A 16,452-nucleotide genomic window follows, 5' to 3' on the forward strand; every position below is an offset into this window, starting at 1 on the left:
GGGATAGACGTTCCTATGCTTGAACAATAATTGTGTAGCAGAAGGGATATACTACTGACCACCTGACCAGGAAAATGATGGTATGATGAAATTCTCAGGGACATTAGAGAGGTTATAAAAATAGAAAAATCAATGATGGGGAAACCTGCAGAGAACAAAATTCTAGACACCGTGAACGTCCAGAAATTTCTTGATGCAGCTAGTCCTGAAATTCCAAGGGGCGGGGTAATTCTTCATTTTAGTCCTAAGTGGAACACAGGATCTGGCCCAAGAGATGACTATAGCTGAACTGCTCGGTAATAGCAACCATAATGCAACTAAACTTAACATCTTTTTGCAAGGGGAAATACCAAAGAAGCCCGCAACTGTAGCATTTAACTTCAAAAAAGGGAACCATACAAAAATGAGAAAGCTAGTTAAACAGCATTTAAAAGGAACAGTAACAAGTAAAATGCCTGTAAGTTGCATGGAAACTCAATAAGACCTCACAATAGAGACTCAAATTAACTATATACCCCAAATAAAAAAATAGCAAGAGCACCAAAAAAATGCCACCATGGCTAACCAACAAAATAAAAGAGGTGGTTAGAGGCAAAAAGGCAAACTTTAAAAATTGAAGCCAAATCTTATTGAGGAAAATAGAAATGAGCATAAACTCTGGCAAGTCAAGTGGAAAAGTATAGCTAGGCCTGCCAAAAGAGAATTTGAAGAGCAACTAGCAAAATACATGAAATAATTAAAATATTAAGTACATCAGAAGCAAGAAACCTCAGTGAGGGCAATGAATGATCAAGGCACTAAAGGAGCACTCAAGGAAGACAAGGACATTGTGGGGAATGTAAATGAATTTTTTGCACTGGCCTTCACCACAGAAGATGAGAAGGAGATTCCCATACTAGACCCAATCTTTTTAGGTGACAAATGTGAGGAATTGTCCCAGATTGAGATATCAAAGAAAGTTTTGGAAAAAACTAATAAATTTAACAAGTAAGAAGTAATGAGGACCAAATGATATTAACCCAAGAATTCTGAGGTAACTCCAATATGAAATTACAGAGCTACTAAGTGAGGTATGTAACCTATTGCTTAAATCAGCCTTAAATCAGATGACTGGAGGAAGCTTATGTAACGTCACTTTTTTAAAAAGGCTCAAGAGACAATTGTGGCAAATATAGGCTGGTAAGCCTAGCTTTAGTACCAGGAAAATTGGTTGAAACTATAGTAAAGAACAGAATTACCAGACATATAGATGAACATGATTTGTTGGGGAAGAGTCAACATTAGTTTTTGTAAAGGGAAATCATACCTCACCAGTTCATTAGAATTCTCTGAGGGGATCAACAAACATGGACAAATGTGATCCAGCGGATACAGTATAACTGAACTTTCAGAAAGTCTTTGAAAACGTCCCTCACCAAAGGCTCGTAAGCAAAATAAGCAGTCATGGGATAAGACGGAAGGTCCTCTCATGGATCAGTAACAGGTTAAAAGACATGAAAGAAAGTGTAAGGATAAATGGTCAGTTTTCACAATGGATTTAGACAAATAGCAGGAACCCCAGGGATCTGTACTTGGACGTATGCTGTTCAACATATTCATAAATAATCTTGGAAAAGGGGTAAACAGTGAGATGGCAAAGCTGTCAGATCATACAAAATTATACAAGATAGTTAAATCCAAAGCAGACTGCAAAGACTTTACAAGGGATCTCACAAAATTGAGTGACTGGACAACAAAATGGTAGATGAAATTCAGTGTTAAGTGCAAGGTAGAGCACATTGGAAAACATAATCCCAACTATGCAAACAAAATGATGGGGTATAAATTAGCTGTTACCTCTCAAGGAAGAGATCTTGGAGTCATTGTGGATAGTTCTCTAAAAACACCTGCAACATACAGCAGCAATGAAAAAGCTAACAATGTTAGGAACCATTAGGAAAGAGATAAGACAGTAAATATCATATTGCCACTATGTAAATCCATGGTATACCCACATCTTGAATACTGCTTGTAATTCTGGTTGCCACATCTCAGAAAAAGATATTAGAATTGGAAAAGGTATAGAGAAGGGCAACAAAGTTGAGGTGTGTGGAAGAGCTTTCATATGAGGAAAGATTAAAATGATTGGGACTGTTGCGCTTCGGTTAAAGAGAAGAAGGAGGAAGAATATTATAAAGGTCTATAAAACCATGAATGGCATGGAGAAAGCAAATAAGGAAGTGTTATTTATTCTTTCATATAAATACAAGAACTAAGGGTTACCGATGAAATTATTAGGCAGCAGGTTTAAAACTAACAAAAGGAAGTACTACTTCATGAAACTTATTGCCAGGGGATGTTGTGAAGTCCAAAAGTATAACAGGGTTTTAAAGTTCATAGAGGGATGGTCCATCAATGGCTATTAGCCAAGATGGTCATGGACACAACCCCATGCCCTGGGTGTCCCTCAGCTTCTGACAGCTAGATGTTGGGGGATTGGGTGACAGGGAGTGGATCACTTAATAGTTTTGCTGTTCTGTTCATTCCCTCTGAAGCATCTGGCATTGGCCACTATTGAAGATCAGATGGACCAGAAATATGGCAAAAATTATTAGATTGGATAAGATCTGAGATCCATCTAGTTCAATATCCTGTCTATGGCAGTGTTCAGTACCACATGTTTCAAAGGAATGTGCAAGAAGACCTAGACTATTCCATTATGGTGTAACTTATCCAGAGGGAATTTTTCTTCCTTGACTTCATTAGTTATAGAGTGGTTTGAAGCATGAGGGTTTATATCTGTGTGCTTTTCCTCGTCCCCCATTCACCAATCCAATCTATTGTGTGAAAATTAAAGGAAAATCATGTGGTGTTCTTTGAAATTTAGAAACGTTTTGGTTCTGTTTCTAGCTGGACCACTTCACTTCACTTCTAGTTGGACCACTACTATTTTACCTGGACCGCTTCACTCATTCCAAATAGGAAATCATTTGAAATGGAATTACTTTCCTATTGTATTTTTCAATACGCTCCTAGTTATAGTACATATGTATTAGAACTGATGTCAAGCTGCAAATCATGACAAATCTTCAGTTTGATTCTGTGAATTTTGAGATATGTGACTTCCTCTAGTCTCTTCTGTTTTGCACTTATCCATGTGGAAATGTTCAATATTTTTTTCGTCATTGATAACAAATGGCATCACTAATGTTCCTGGAAAAATTAACCAACAAAACATATTTACAGCAGAAAACATTAAAGAGGTATTAGCATTCAGGATGTACAAAACAATGTATTGTTATCCAGTTTATAAATGAATCAAGGAAAATACTGAATAGTTATAACGGCTTCAGGATCTACAAAGCTTAGATCTTGATCCATCTCTGCACTTTTGCAAATTCCAGACCTGTTGGAATGGAAGATTTTGAACTTTTCCATTGTAGAGATGGAGTAAGTAATGGCTTTTGGATCTGGACTTGAATTAAAACTTCATCAGTGTCTCCAGGAGATTAGATATAGGTTTTGATTTTGTCCCAATTTTAGTAAAATTTAGCACTGGACTATTATTGTGTATCATAAATTACCTGTGACCCAAAATGTATATACTGTCTTATATTCAGGTCCAGAAGATGCTTCTAATGTCAGGGTTCTGAGTGACTAGGCAAAATTAAAGGAAACCAATGGGAAAATCTAAAAAAGGTCTCTTTGTTTTTAACTTAGTCCTTGCATTCATAATGAGCAGCCATTCCAAAGGGGAGAAGAAGGTATGTGGAAACCAGCATCCAAAATCCAAGAGAAACTGCAAATTAACAGGTGGACTGCCCCAATCCAATTTGCATTGAACAATTAATGCATGCTAAAATGGATGAATACCTTAGAGATGCATAATGGTGATAATTTTAAAGGGGCATAAGGGTTTTAGGTGCACAGTTTCCACTGAATTTGAGTGAGAGTTACAGACTTTCCTCCCTTAAGCTACTTTGAAAATCCTAATTTAAATTCTCGGGTGGGTAAAAGGTTCAGCTTACAGAGGCTCTCCAACTTTTATAGGTATATTCTAAACTTTATCAGAGCCTCTTGAGTATGGAAATCTCATGAGAACAGGTTCTGTCATGAGAATTCTCATTTGGACCAACTGTGTCATAGGATTTGGGGCCCTTTCTCTTTTATTCCAGGCTGTGATCAAGAAGAACAAAGGCACTTGAAAATGAAAGTTGTTTAAAAAAAAACAAACAATTTTGGGTGGCAATAATTATATCTAGTTTTTTAAAGGCAAGGTTTAAGATTTTCCAAATGTTATACTCTGAGTTCATACCCATTAATTCAACAGGAGCAAGACCAAGGCATATGGTTCTTAATCAAAAGCTATCTTTAAAAAATGCTAATGTGGCAAAAAATGTTCCCATTGAGTTTGGGGTAGATTTTTGGAACACTTTTTATTTTATTCAAAGTAGCTCACCCATCTTTAGTGATAATGTCCCACACTGGAATGGAAACTAGTGCCTTTTGAGGTGCTAGATGAAGAATAGAAGTTTTAGTATTTATGTATTATGTATGTTTTTCTTGTGTCAGGTCTTCTAGAGACTAATCCAAAGTCCACTCAAGTCAATGGTATATGACAAGACTCTGGATCAAGTCTATAGACAGGAGACAGGTCTAAAAATGCTGTCTTTAGGTAATAATGTCCAGGTGCTCTTCACTTCTGATCTGTCGGTATCCAATGTGTAGTAAGCATACACTAACATACAGATATCATGGAAGAAGCTAGAAAAACATGAGACTAAGAAATATCAGGAATCAATATAAGACTGCTTATCTGTGAAAAGAAATTGCCTATGGAAAATCTAGGAGGTGAATTACCCAGAGACAAATTGCTGTCTTGGTCCCTGGAGGACTAAATTTTGCTAAGCACTAGTTAAAAAAAGTAAACAATCAATCTAAAATTACCCTAGAAAAACTCTCACCACGTCCATTATTTATAGGTGGATTATTTTGTTTACTAAATTATAGAGCATGTCATTCTTACTCTGCAGGCAGAATTCACAGCCATGAGGGACCAATATATGCGAGGTGGAGAGGGTTTCATTATCTGCTATTCCATCACAGACCGCCAATCCTTTCAGGAAGCTGCAGAGTTTAAGGAGCTCATTTATCGTGTCCGGCACACTTATGACATCCCATTGGTGCTGGTGGGAAACAAAATAGATCTTGAGGAGTTCAGGCAGGTAAGTGAAGTTTCTTTCTGCTCTTTTTCCTCTGCTATGTTAGGAATTTATGCAGCATGTGCCACATGGTACTGTTGAGAATTATTGACCCAGAATAGGCCTGGATCAAAGAGCAACGCACCAGGATGGTTAATAAATTAAGGTAAATATTACTGTTCATTTGTATAACTCTTTTCAATCTAAAGGACCCTAATCCACTCATATCCACAGCTAGCAGGTTTTGTAAACTGACCATATTTGCCCTGAAATCTACTGACGTATCAAACAAGGAAACCCAGGATGCCATTTATACACAGTAGAATTGCACTTTAAATAAATGATGTAACTTGGGTATACAAAAATATAACAGTTTCAAGTGCTGTCCTCTAGTTCATTAGCATCTGTGTTCACATGCATGCCAATCTCCTTTTCACCTTTTAGCATGTCACCCCCATGTGTTCCCTCTTCTTTTCCTTAGAAAACCCAAAGCAACAATAGGAGTGAAATTAGTTTTGGGACTCTGAGAAACATCTAAAGAGTTTATATTTCTTTCCAGATCATTGACTTTCTCCCTAAATCAGACTGAGACAAAGGCCTAACAGTGACAATCCAGCTGTAGCATAATGCTCAGCTTGAGGCCTTGAACAATAGTGCTCTGTGTAATATTCTGTAAAATACATGTAACTCTTGAGGTGCAATATATAGGGTGGAGGAAGGGATGTGAATTCAATCATTTCACTAAGAAAATTCCATTACACATAATAGGACTTCACTACATTAAATTTCTTGATCTAATGTTATCTATAGATGATTTTTCAGCAAGTCACTATTTGCAATGATATTTGTGTTAGGAAAGATTTTTATTTCCCTCACCCTCTGTCAGACAGCCCCTGCAGTGTTGAGGAGGATGAAAGGCCCAGGGAAGTAAAGCAGTCACTGGGAGCAGAGGGAAACCTTCCCATAGTTGGGACCTTCCTTCTAGATGGTGTTGGGGTATTCTCTCATGCTGAGGTTACCTCTTTGGGGAAGGAAACTCCAATCACTAGAAAAAGGCAGGTGTTAGTAATGGGAGATTCGATCATTAGAAACATAGATAGCTGGGTTTGTGATGACGGGAGAACTGTATGGTGATTTGCCTGCCTGGTGCGAAGGTTGCAGATCTCTCGAGGCACCTAGGTAGATTTATGTGTAGTGCTGGGGAAGAGCCGGTGATCATGAGACATGTAGGTATCAATGACATAGGAAGGGTAGGAGAGACGTCCTGGAGGCCCAGTTTAGGCTGCGAGGGAAGAGACTGAAATCCAGGACATCTATTGGAGCATTCTCAGAAGTGCTCCCAGTTCTATGTGCAGGGCCAGGTAGGCAGGCAGAGCTTCAGAGTCTCAATGCATGGATGAGACGATGGTGTAGAGAGGAGGGGTTTAGATTTATTAGAAACTGGTGAAACTTTTGGGAAAGGGGGAGCCTATACAGGAGAGATAGGCTCCACCTAAACCAAAGTGGAATCAGACTGCTAGCACTTAACATTAAAAAGGTTGCAGAGAAATTTTTAAACTAGAGATGAGGGAAAGCTGACTGAATGCAGAGGAGCACGTGGATCAGAGATAGACTTCTCTTAGAGGAGAGTCTATTGATAGAGATTCTCTAGGTTTTAGTCAGGAGGAGGGGATGGAAGAAGATATAGGGGACAGATCAGACAAGAAACATTCACATAAAAAAGAATCTGACACATCAGAAAAGGGCAGACAAATGAACAGTGCCAAGTTTTTAAAGTGCTTGTACACAAATGCTAGAAGTCTAGATAATAAGATGGGTGAACTAGAGTGCCTCGTGTTAAAGGAGGATATTGATATAATCGGCATCACAGAAACCTGATGGAGTGAGGACAATCAATGGGACACAATCATTCCAGTGTACAAAATATAACGGAAGGACAGAACTGGTCGTGCAGGGTGTGACATATGTGAAAGAAAATATAGAATCAAATGAAGTAAACATCTTAAGTGAATCCACATGTTCCATAGAATCTCTATGGATAGTAATTTCATGCTCTAATAAAAATATAACATTAGGGAATCTATTATCGACCACCTGACCAGGACAGTGATAGTGACGATGAAATGCTAAGGGAGATTAGAGAGGCTATCAAAATAAAGAACTCAATAATAGTGGAGGATTTCAAATGTCCCCATATTAACTTGGAACATTTCACCTCAGGATGAAATGCAGAGACAAAATTTCTCAATACTTTAAATGACTGCTTCTTGGAGCAGCTGGTACAGGAACCCACAAGGGGAAATGCAATTCTCAATTTAGTCCTGAGTGGAGCACAGGATCTGGTCCAAGAGGTAACTATAACAGGACCATTTGGAAATAGTGACCATAATATAATAACTTTTAACATTCCTGTGGTGGAAAGAACACCTCAACAGCCCAACACTGTGGCATTTAACTTCAGAAAGGGGAGCTATGCAAAAATGAGGGGATTAGTTAAACAGAAATTAAAAGAATGAAATCCCTGCAAGCTGCATGGACACTTTTCAAAGACACCATAATAGAAGCCCAACTTAAATGTATACCCCAAATTAAAAAAAACAGCAAAAGAACTCAAAAAGAGCCATTGTGGCTTAACAACCATGTAAAAGAAGCAGTGGGAGATAAAAAGGCATCTTTTAAAAAGTGTAAGTGAAATTCTAGTGAGATAAATATAAAGGAGTATAAACACTGCAAAATTAAGTGTAAAAATGTAATAAGAAAAGCCAAAAAGGAGTTTGAAGAACAGCTTGCCAAAAACTCAAAAGGTAATAACAAAATGTTTTTTAAGTACATCAGAAGCAGGAAGCCTGCTAAACAACCAGTGGGGCCCCTTGATGATCAAGATACAAAAGGAGCACTTAAAGATGATAAAGTCATTGCGGAGAAACTAAGTGAATTCTTTTTTCAGTCTTCATGGCTGAGGATTTTAGGGAGATTCCCAAACTTGAACCAGCTTTTATAGGTGACAAATCTGAGGAATTGTCACAGATTAAAGTGTCACTAGAGGAGGTTTTGGAATTAATTGATAAACTTAATAGTAACAAGTCACCAGGACCAGATGGCATTCACACAAGAGTTCTGAAAGAACTCAAATGTGAAATTGCAGACCTACTAACTATGGTTTGTAACCTGTCCTTTAAATCAGCTTCTGTACCCAATGATTGGAAGATAGCTAATGTAACACCAATATTTAAAAAGGGCTTTAGAGGTGATCCCAGCAATTACAGACCAGTAAGTCTAATGTCAGTACTGGGCAAATTAGTTTAAAAAATCGTAAAGAATAAAATTGACAGAGACATAGAGGAACATAAATTGTTGGGCAAAAGTCAACATGGTTTCTGTAAAGGGAAATCATGTCTTACTAATCTATTAGAGTTCTTTGAAGGGGTCAACAAACATGTGGACAAGGGGGATCCAGCGGACATAGTGTACTTAGATTTCCAGAAAGCTTTTGACAAGTTCCCTCACCAAAGGCTGTTATGTAAATTAAGTTGGGTTGGGATAAGAGGGAAGATCCTTTCATGGATTGAGAACTGGTTAGGGGACAGGGAACCAAGGGTAGGAATAAATGGTAAATTTTCAGAATGGAGAGGGGTAACTAGTGGTGTTCCCCAAGGGTCAGTCCGAGGACCAATGCTATTCAACTCATTCATAAATGATCTGGAGAAAGGGGTAAAAAGTGAGGTGGCAAAGTTTGCAGATGATACTAAAGTGCTCAAGATAGTTAAGACAAAAGCAGACTGTGAAGAACTTCAAAAAGATCTCACAAAACTAAGTGACTGGGCAACAAAATGGCAAATGAAATTTAATGTGGATAAATGTAAAGTAATGCACATTGGGAAAAATAATCCCAATTATACATACAATATAATGGGGGCTAATTTAGCTACAACTAATCAGGAAAAAGATCTTGGTCATCGTGGGTTGTTCTCTGAAGACGTCCATGCAGTGTGCAGCAGCAGTCAAAAAAGCAAACAGGATGTTAGGAATCATTAAAAAGGGGATAGAGAATAAGACGGAGAATATGTTATTGCCCTTATATAAATCCATGGTACGCTCACATCTTGAATACTAAGTACAGATGTGGTCTCCTCATCTCAAAGAAAAGATATACTGGCTTTAGAAAAGGTTCAGAAAAGGGCAACTAAAATGATTAGGGGTTTGGAACGGGTCCCATATGAGGAGAGATTAAAGAGGCTAGGACTTTTCAGCTTGGAAAAGAGAAGACTAAGGTAAAGGAAGATAAAGGTATATAAAATCATGAGTGATGTGGAGAAAGTGAATAAGGAAAAGTTATTTACTTGTTCCCATAATATAAGAACTAGGGGCCACCAAATGAAATTAATGGGCAGCAGGTTTAAAACAAATAAAAGGAAGTTCTTCTTCACACAGCGCACAGTCAGCTTGTGGAACTCCTTACCTGAGGAGGTTGTGAAGGCTAAGACTATAACAGGATATAAAAGAGAACTGAATAAATTCATGGAAGTTAAGTCCATTAATGGCTATTAGCCAGGATGGGTAAGGAATGGTGTCCCTAGCCTCTGTTTGTCAGAGGATGGTGATGGATGACAGGAGAGAGATCACTTGATCATTGTCTGTTATGTTCACTCCCTCTGGGGCACCTGGCCTTGGCCACTGTCGGTAGACAGGATACTGGGCTGGATGGACCTTAGGTCTGACCCAGTAGAGCAATTCTTGTGTTCTTACGTTATCTCTATAGTTCCCTGATTCTAAGCTCATGTTTTATTGGGCATTCAGGTTTGCATTAGTTGATGGGATAAATGGTCATACTCCTGACATAATGGTCTGTCACTAGAAAGTTTAGTAACCTTCCTGATCTAAAATATTTAGAGATAGGCCTGAAACAAAACCAGAAATCCAAATATCCATTCAGTTTGAGGAACTTTGGACCAAGATCTGAATATTGTAAATAGACCTTTATGTCTATACTAGGCCACACCAAATTCCCAGATTCAGCCCTTCCTGGTATAAATATTATGAAAGCAGGGGTTTGGCTGTTGAACACTAAAATTTGTTACATTTTTGACATGTGAAAACCCAAAAATGATGCTATTAATGTTGAGATTTTAAAATATGTATTTCTGGTCAGTTATAAATGTGTCAAGTGTCACAATAAATTCAGCCATCTGTGCAATGGAAGATGATTGAAACTATATAACATACATATTAGGGAACTACAGAAAGTTGGATTTTGATCTTGTCAAGTCTCAGAAGCTTAGGAAGAACAGTGTGGTCAACATTTGGATGGGAGACTTTATATGAAACTCCAGAGTGATACAGGAAGAGGTGCTGATAGCACTGATGCTAGAGATATGCCTCACTCCAAAAAGAACAAGAATGAGATGATAAAGATCTTGAGTAAAACTTTCCAAAGTGCCTAAATGGCTTGAGTCCCATTTTCAAAAGTAATTTAGCCACTGAGAAGCCTAAATCCCATTGATTTTCAATATGCCTAAGTCACTTTTGAAAATGTCACTGTGGCTACCAAACTACTTAAGTGCTTTTGAAAATGTTGCCCCTCAGGACTAGACCTGGTCAAAATCTTTTGAGTTAAAAGTTCTTTAATTGAAAAATAGCTTTTTATTAGAATCATTTGTTGGTGTACATTTTTTTGTAACAATCAGGCTCTTCCTTTTTCACCGTGTTTCATAGTGGGTTTTTCCTAATGCTTAATTTGGGAAGAAAAGTGCTGGAGCTCAACCAATAAAAATGGTGCCCTCCGCACAGGGTGATGTCATATGTCCAATATATGAGAGGTCACACCTTGCTTGCCAGGGACTGAAGAGATGCTGGGGCTGAGCCCTGCCAAGCCTCAGGACAAATTAAGCTCTACTTTCCCCCTTAAAATGGCCATCGCACATTTTTGTTTAGCAAAAACCATTTTGACAAAAACATTTATGATGAACTTCAAGCCCTGAGAAACAAAAGCAACTTCAAAATTTTTAATCATAGTGTTTTTCCTCCAACCTGCTCGCTTCTGCTACCTTTTGCAAGGTTAAAGCTGTTTTCCAAATGACTGCTATAATGAGGGATCTTCTTAGAACCATGAACAGTGGACGAACATCTGTGTTGATGTTGTTAGATCTATTAGCTGCCATGGATGTCAATGGTCATAAAATACTAAACCTAGAAGGAATGGGTGAAACTACATCAATGTGCTTTTGCACATGCTCCTTGGGCAGATTCTAGAAGATGCTTCTCTTCACTGGAATCTCTTATATATGGGAGTCCAAGGCTCAATTTTATATGCTGAAGATGACAAAATATAATTAGGTATGAGACTGTACCCATTCCTTTCCACTAGGACCTAATTACAGTACTCCAGTCTTCAGTCAGGGGGCTATTTTTAAAGGCCACCAAGAAACTTCAACCTGGAACAGCCTCCCTGCCAGATGAAAATGGATCACACTGGTATTCAGTGGCCAATGCTGTCTTCCTGAGCTATGACAAACACAATTCAAGGTCCTGATTCAGATTTTTTTTTAAGCCTCTAGGGAGCTTGGCCCAATCTGGCTTAGAACCTCTCCCTTCGTGACCCCTCTACAGCAGTCAGCAAACACTCTAACACTTCAGACAGGATGTTCTCAGCTGACCTACATTCTGGGCTATTGTCTGTCAAACTCCCTGTCACTAGAGATTATAGTGAGGACACACTTTGAATCTTTTCTCCAGCAAAAGCTTTCCTTTAGGCTAAATCTATAAGCTAGAGATGTGATTTTGTCTGCTCGCGTTCATGTACTTGTGGTAGATCAACGAATGCTGCAGCTGCCTGTGGTACTGTGCCTACCCTGCTTATACTCATTCTAGGTCTCACAGGAGTACTGCAAATATGTGTGTGGGAGCTGCGGAATCACACCCCAGGCTCATAGCGTTGATGTAGCTTTAGTAATGAGGATATTAGGTGAAAGGTCTATCAATCTCCTTTTAGGAAGACAGTTGAGCACTGGATAATGTGGTGGTTTTCTGAGTAAATTCTACATTACTGGTATACAACAGAAATAAAAGTAATGTTTTTTACAAGATGGAAATATGCTTCTTTAGGTCCCAATTGCATAAGGCACCTAAGCCAATCTACATCTTTAACAATGTCAGTAGTCCATTGGTCTTCAGTGTGTTTACCCATGTGCATAAGTTTTTGCAGGTTCAGGGCCTGAATGAGCTTTCTGTTGAACACAGCTGGATAAAATGAGTAACTGTGACTGTTCACATGCTTAAACTTAGTAACATGCTTAATTATCTAGCAGAATTGGGTCTTAATTCTGTTCATGAGGCTATATTAAAAATGCTTAGACATGAATCATTGCACCTACCAATGAAATGCGGCCACCTCTGGGAAGAAACAGAACAATGGTTTAACAGCACAAAGCAATGTGTCAAAAAAGACTATAACAAACAGTGAGAAAGAAAACTACCCAATTAAAGCTACTAAGAGAATGTTACATAGGCAGAAGGCAATTACCCAAATTGGAATTTGGCCAGGGTACCAAGGCTAACACTAAGACTTTTGTTAAAGACATTTTCATACTAAAGTCATTAAAGATACATTTCCAAATGCCTTGAATAATATGACAGTAACATTAGCTCCAATGTTCCTTAACGCTGTTTCCATTTAACCACAATTTCATAACAATCAGACAGGCTGTAGGAGTTGGGTCAGCAAAGATACTGTTTGAAATGCAATCCCCTACACAATGAAATTAATGATGTATGTCGTCTCTCTCAAATCTATCAATGGTGATATGAGAACAAGAATAATCTGCAATTAAAATTAAGCATATGAAACAACACGACTAAAAGTGAGCTTATTATTTTTAAATAAGGTTTCCTTTTTGATGCCTCCAGTGAATTTTTTTAAGCATCTCTTGTGCAATCCAAATGTATACTTACGTGCCTCCTACAGTGGAGCTAAAATCAGTCAGATGCTTGACAAATCTGCTGAATCATGGTCTTTGGAGAATCTCTATGCTTAGAGTGTGTTTTCGGTGGGTTGGTTGGTTCAAATCTTGGTCTTAGGTTTCTAATTCTTATCTTTAATCAGGGCAATAAATGCATGGCTAAAGACCAATTTAATGCCAATGCCATTTTATATTTAAGTAGTTAGATTAATAAAGATAAGCACTGTATGTATTTTAATTGGAATTAGGTTTTTGAAAAACTTTAAGGGCCAGATCCTTAGCTGGTATAAATAGGCATACCTGCACTGACTTCAGTGGAGATACACCAATTTACACTGTTGGAGAAAAACTTAGTTCTCACTTCTTGGTTGGGTACAGCAAAGTCAACACTTTATTTTCTCTTTACAATTGTATAGAGAGAGGGAGTGCCCTAGGACACAGGGTTTCCCCAGTCCTAGGCAGGTCTCTCTTCAAGTAAACAATTACAGCAAGCATTTATACTTTTTGTTACCTACAATAATGAGCAAGAGCTGCATTTTGTTTATACATAGGCTATTTTGTTATCTTATTTTTCTCACTTCTATTTAGATGCCAATTTACATTCCTTACATTATTGACATAAATTTGCAACGACTTCTCCCACAGTTCTTTCCCACTCGCTTCACACAATCCTTGCTTCTACAAATCTCACATTATTAGGACTACAGCTAGCCTGACTCTTGCTAACAGAGACTGTCATGCATTGAAATCCCTGTCAATTCTTTCTCGACTTCCACAACACTAACTGAGGATCTGGCCCTTAATGAGGTTTAAAATCTGTCATAGAGAAATATTTCATTTAATTAAAACAGATTAATCTGTACAAGAAATACAACAACTGGTACCACTTAAGAATAGATTTAATAGGGAACTTAATTTAAATTATATTGATTTGATTAATTCAAATACAATTAAACATAGACATGGTCATGGTGTTAAAAGCTGCCACAGTGTAAGTGACTGAAGAATTTGCATAGATTGTTTCTATTGGCCCCCAGCATGTAGGCACCTGCAATACAAGCTCAAGATGTCCCACAATGCGCATCAGTGTGCCTCCACTCTGACCAGGAGAGAATACCACTTGGTGTACAAGGGCAGCTTATGTTTCGCTCAGCCTTGGCCTCTCTGGGAAGTTTTACTAATTACAGCCCTGATCCTGCAAAGAATTACACACTTGTTTATCTTTCAGCACATGACTAGCTTCACTGGCTTCATGTATAAATCTTTACATAATCCGTACCCATGACTGCATATTTTTTTCACACTAGGAACTCATGAGAACACTCTTTTAAACTGAACATTACCAGATGCTGTGTTCATTAATTGTATTTCTGTGATTACATAAAAACTCTAGGGGTCACTGTGCCATGTGCCCAGATAGTATCCAGATCTGTCTTATGGTACCTGAACAGGTTTTCTTGATCCTAACTATCTGTCTTTGGAACATTCAGGCTTAGATGTTCATTCTTTTGACCTGAATTTGGGCAAGATGAACGTAAGAACGGCCATACTGGATCAGACTGTTTGTTCATCTAGCCCAGTATCTTGTCTTCCAATAGTGGCCAGTGCCAAATGGCTCAGAGAGAGTGAACAGAACAAGTAATCATCAAGTGATCCATCCCCCCCACTCTCAGCTTCTGCTGAACAAAGGCTAGGGACACTATCCCTGCCCATCCTGGCTAATAGCCATTGATGGACTTATCCTCCATGAATGTATCTAGTTCTTTTTTGAACCCTGTTTATAGTTTTGGCTTCCATAACATCCCCTGGCATACAGTTCCACAGGTTGATTGTGCAATGCATGAAGAAGTACTTCTTTTTTTTTTTTTTGTTTTAAACTTGCTGCCTATTAGTTTCATTGGATAACTCCAAGTTCTTGTGTTAGTGAAGGAGTAAATAACACTTCATTTTTACCTTATGAGCTTAGTGGTTGTCATGAATGAGAGTCAACATTATGTTGCTGCTGTGAAAACGGCAAATATCACTCCGGGGTGTATTAATAGGAATGTTATATGTCAGACAGAGGATGTAATTGTTCCTTTCTACTTAGTATTTGGGAGACCTCACCAGAGGTATTATATTCAGTTTTGGGCACCACAATGTAGGAAAGATGTGAAGAAATTGGAAAAAGTCCAGAGGAGAGCAGCAAAAATATGAGGTTTAGAAAATATGATTATGAGGAAAGGTTGGAAGAATTGGATGCATTTAGTCTAGAGAAGAGAAGGCTGAGGGGGCACATGGTAACAGTTATATAAAAGATTGTTATAATGAGGATTATATTCTCCTTATCCACCAAGGGTAGCACAAGACGTAAGAATGTTAGATTGCAGCTACTGACATCTAGGTTAGAGATGAGGAAAATCTTTATAGCTAAGGATAGTTAAGCACTGGAACAGTTTAGGTTGTTAAAAGCCTCCAGGGATGGGAATTCTGCAACAGGTTAGACAAACACCTGTCAGGGATGGTTTAAGTATATTTAATTATGCCTCGGCATGAGAAAATGGACTAGATGACCTCTTGGGCTCCCTTCCAGCCCCTACATTTCTATGATTTTGGCATACCAGTAACACCAACTTTTGGGCTCTACGCTACAAATGTACAGTGGTGCAGCTTCACTACTGTAGTGCTTCATGTGAAGACACTCTAAAGCGATGGGAGAGAGCTCCACCATCGGCTTAACTCCACCTCTGTGAGAGGCAGTAGCTATGTCGCAGGGAGAAGCTCTCCCACTAACAAAGCACTCTCCATACTGGTGTTTAGGTTGGTATAACTATGTCATTTGGGGTGTGAATAATCCACACCTCTGAGCAACAGAATTATGTCAAAGTCATTCTGTAGTGTAGAGCAGCGCTGAGGGGTTTTTGTTTTGGGTTTTTTTTCCTGTGCAGTCATCTCATCACCATCTCTGGAATGTTTCCAAGCTATATCCCATGCTGTCTGGCAGAAACTTTGAGATACTTAAAACACAAGTCTATACTCTATTTTTTTTTTTTGGTCTGGTAGACTGCTATGAAGAAATAATTGCTGAACTTCCTTTCACCCCCATTAGTCACTGTAACTGTGGAACTTTGAACAGATTATCTCAGTAAGTTGGCAGGCGGCGTGTGTGTGTGGGGGAGAAATCCACTGCCTACTGTTACCACTTTGCTGCAGTTAACAATAGTAATAGATTATGTTTTAAAAATGCCTTTCATGATGAGGGATCCCAAAGCATTTTATAGACTTTATTTTGTGAATGGAAGGGGACACAGCAGATAGCTGAGTCTACGCTCTCTCCG

At 38.4% G+C, this 16,452-nt stretch overlaps 1 protein-coding gene across 2 annotated transcripts in view; it reads left to right on the forward strand.

Moving 5' to 3' along the window:
• The window catches only part of RIT2 (Ras like without CAAX 2), a 269,088-nt gene that overhangs the window by 131,565 nt on the left and 121,071 nt on the right, over window positions 1-16,452 (forward strand). For both annotated transcript variants that reach the window (XM_030567456.1, XM_030567457.1), the window contains exon 4: window positions 5,013-5,204. In XM_030567456.1, coding sequence (XP_030423316.1) covers window positions 5,013-5,204 — 192 coding nt within the window. The remainder of the gene's footprint in view (window positions 1-5,012; window positions 5,205-16,452) is intronic.

The sequence above is a fragment of the Gopherus evgoodei genome, chromosome 6 (assembly GCF_007399415.2).
Source record: "Gopherus evgoodei ecotype Sinaloan lineage chromosome 6, rGopEvg1_v1.p, whole genome shotgun sequence".
Classification (NCBI taxonomy): domain Eukaryota; kingdom Metazoa; phylum Chordata; order Testudines; family Testudinidae; genus Gopherus; species Gopherus evgoodei.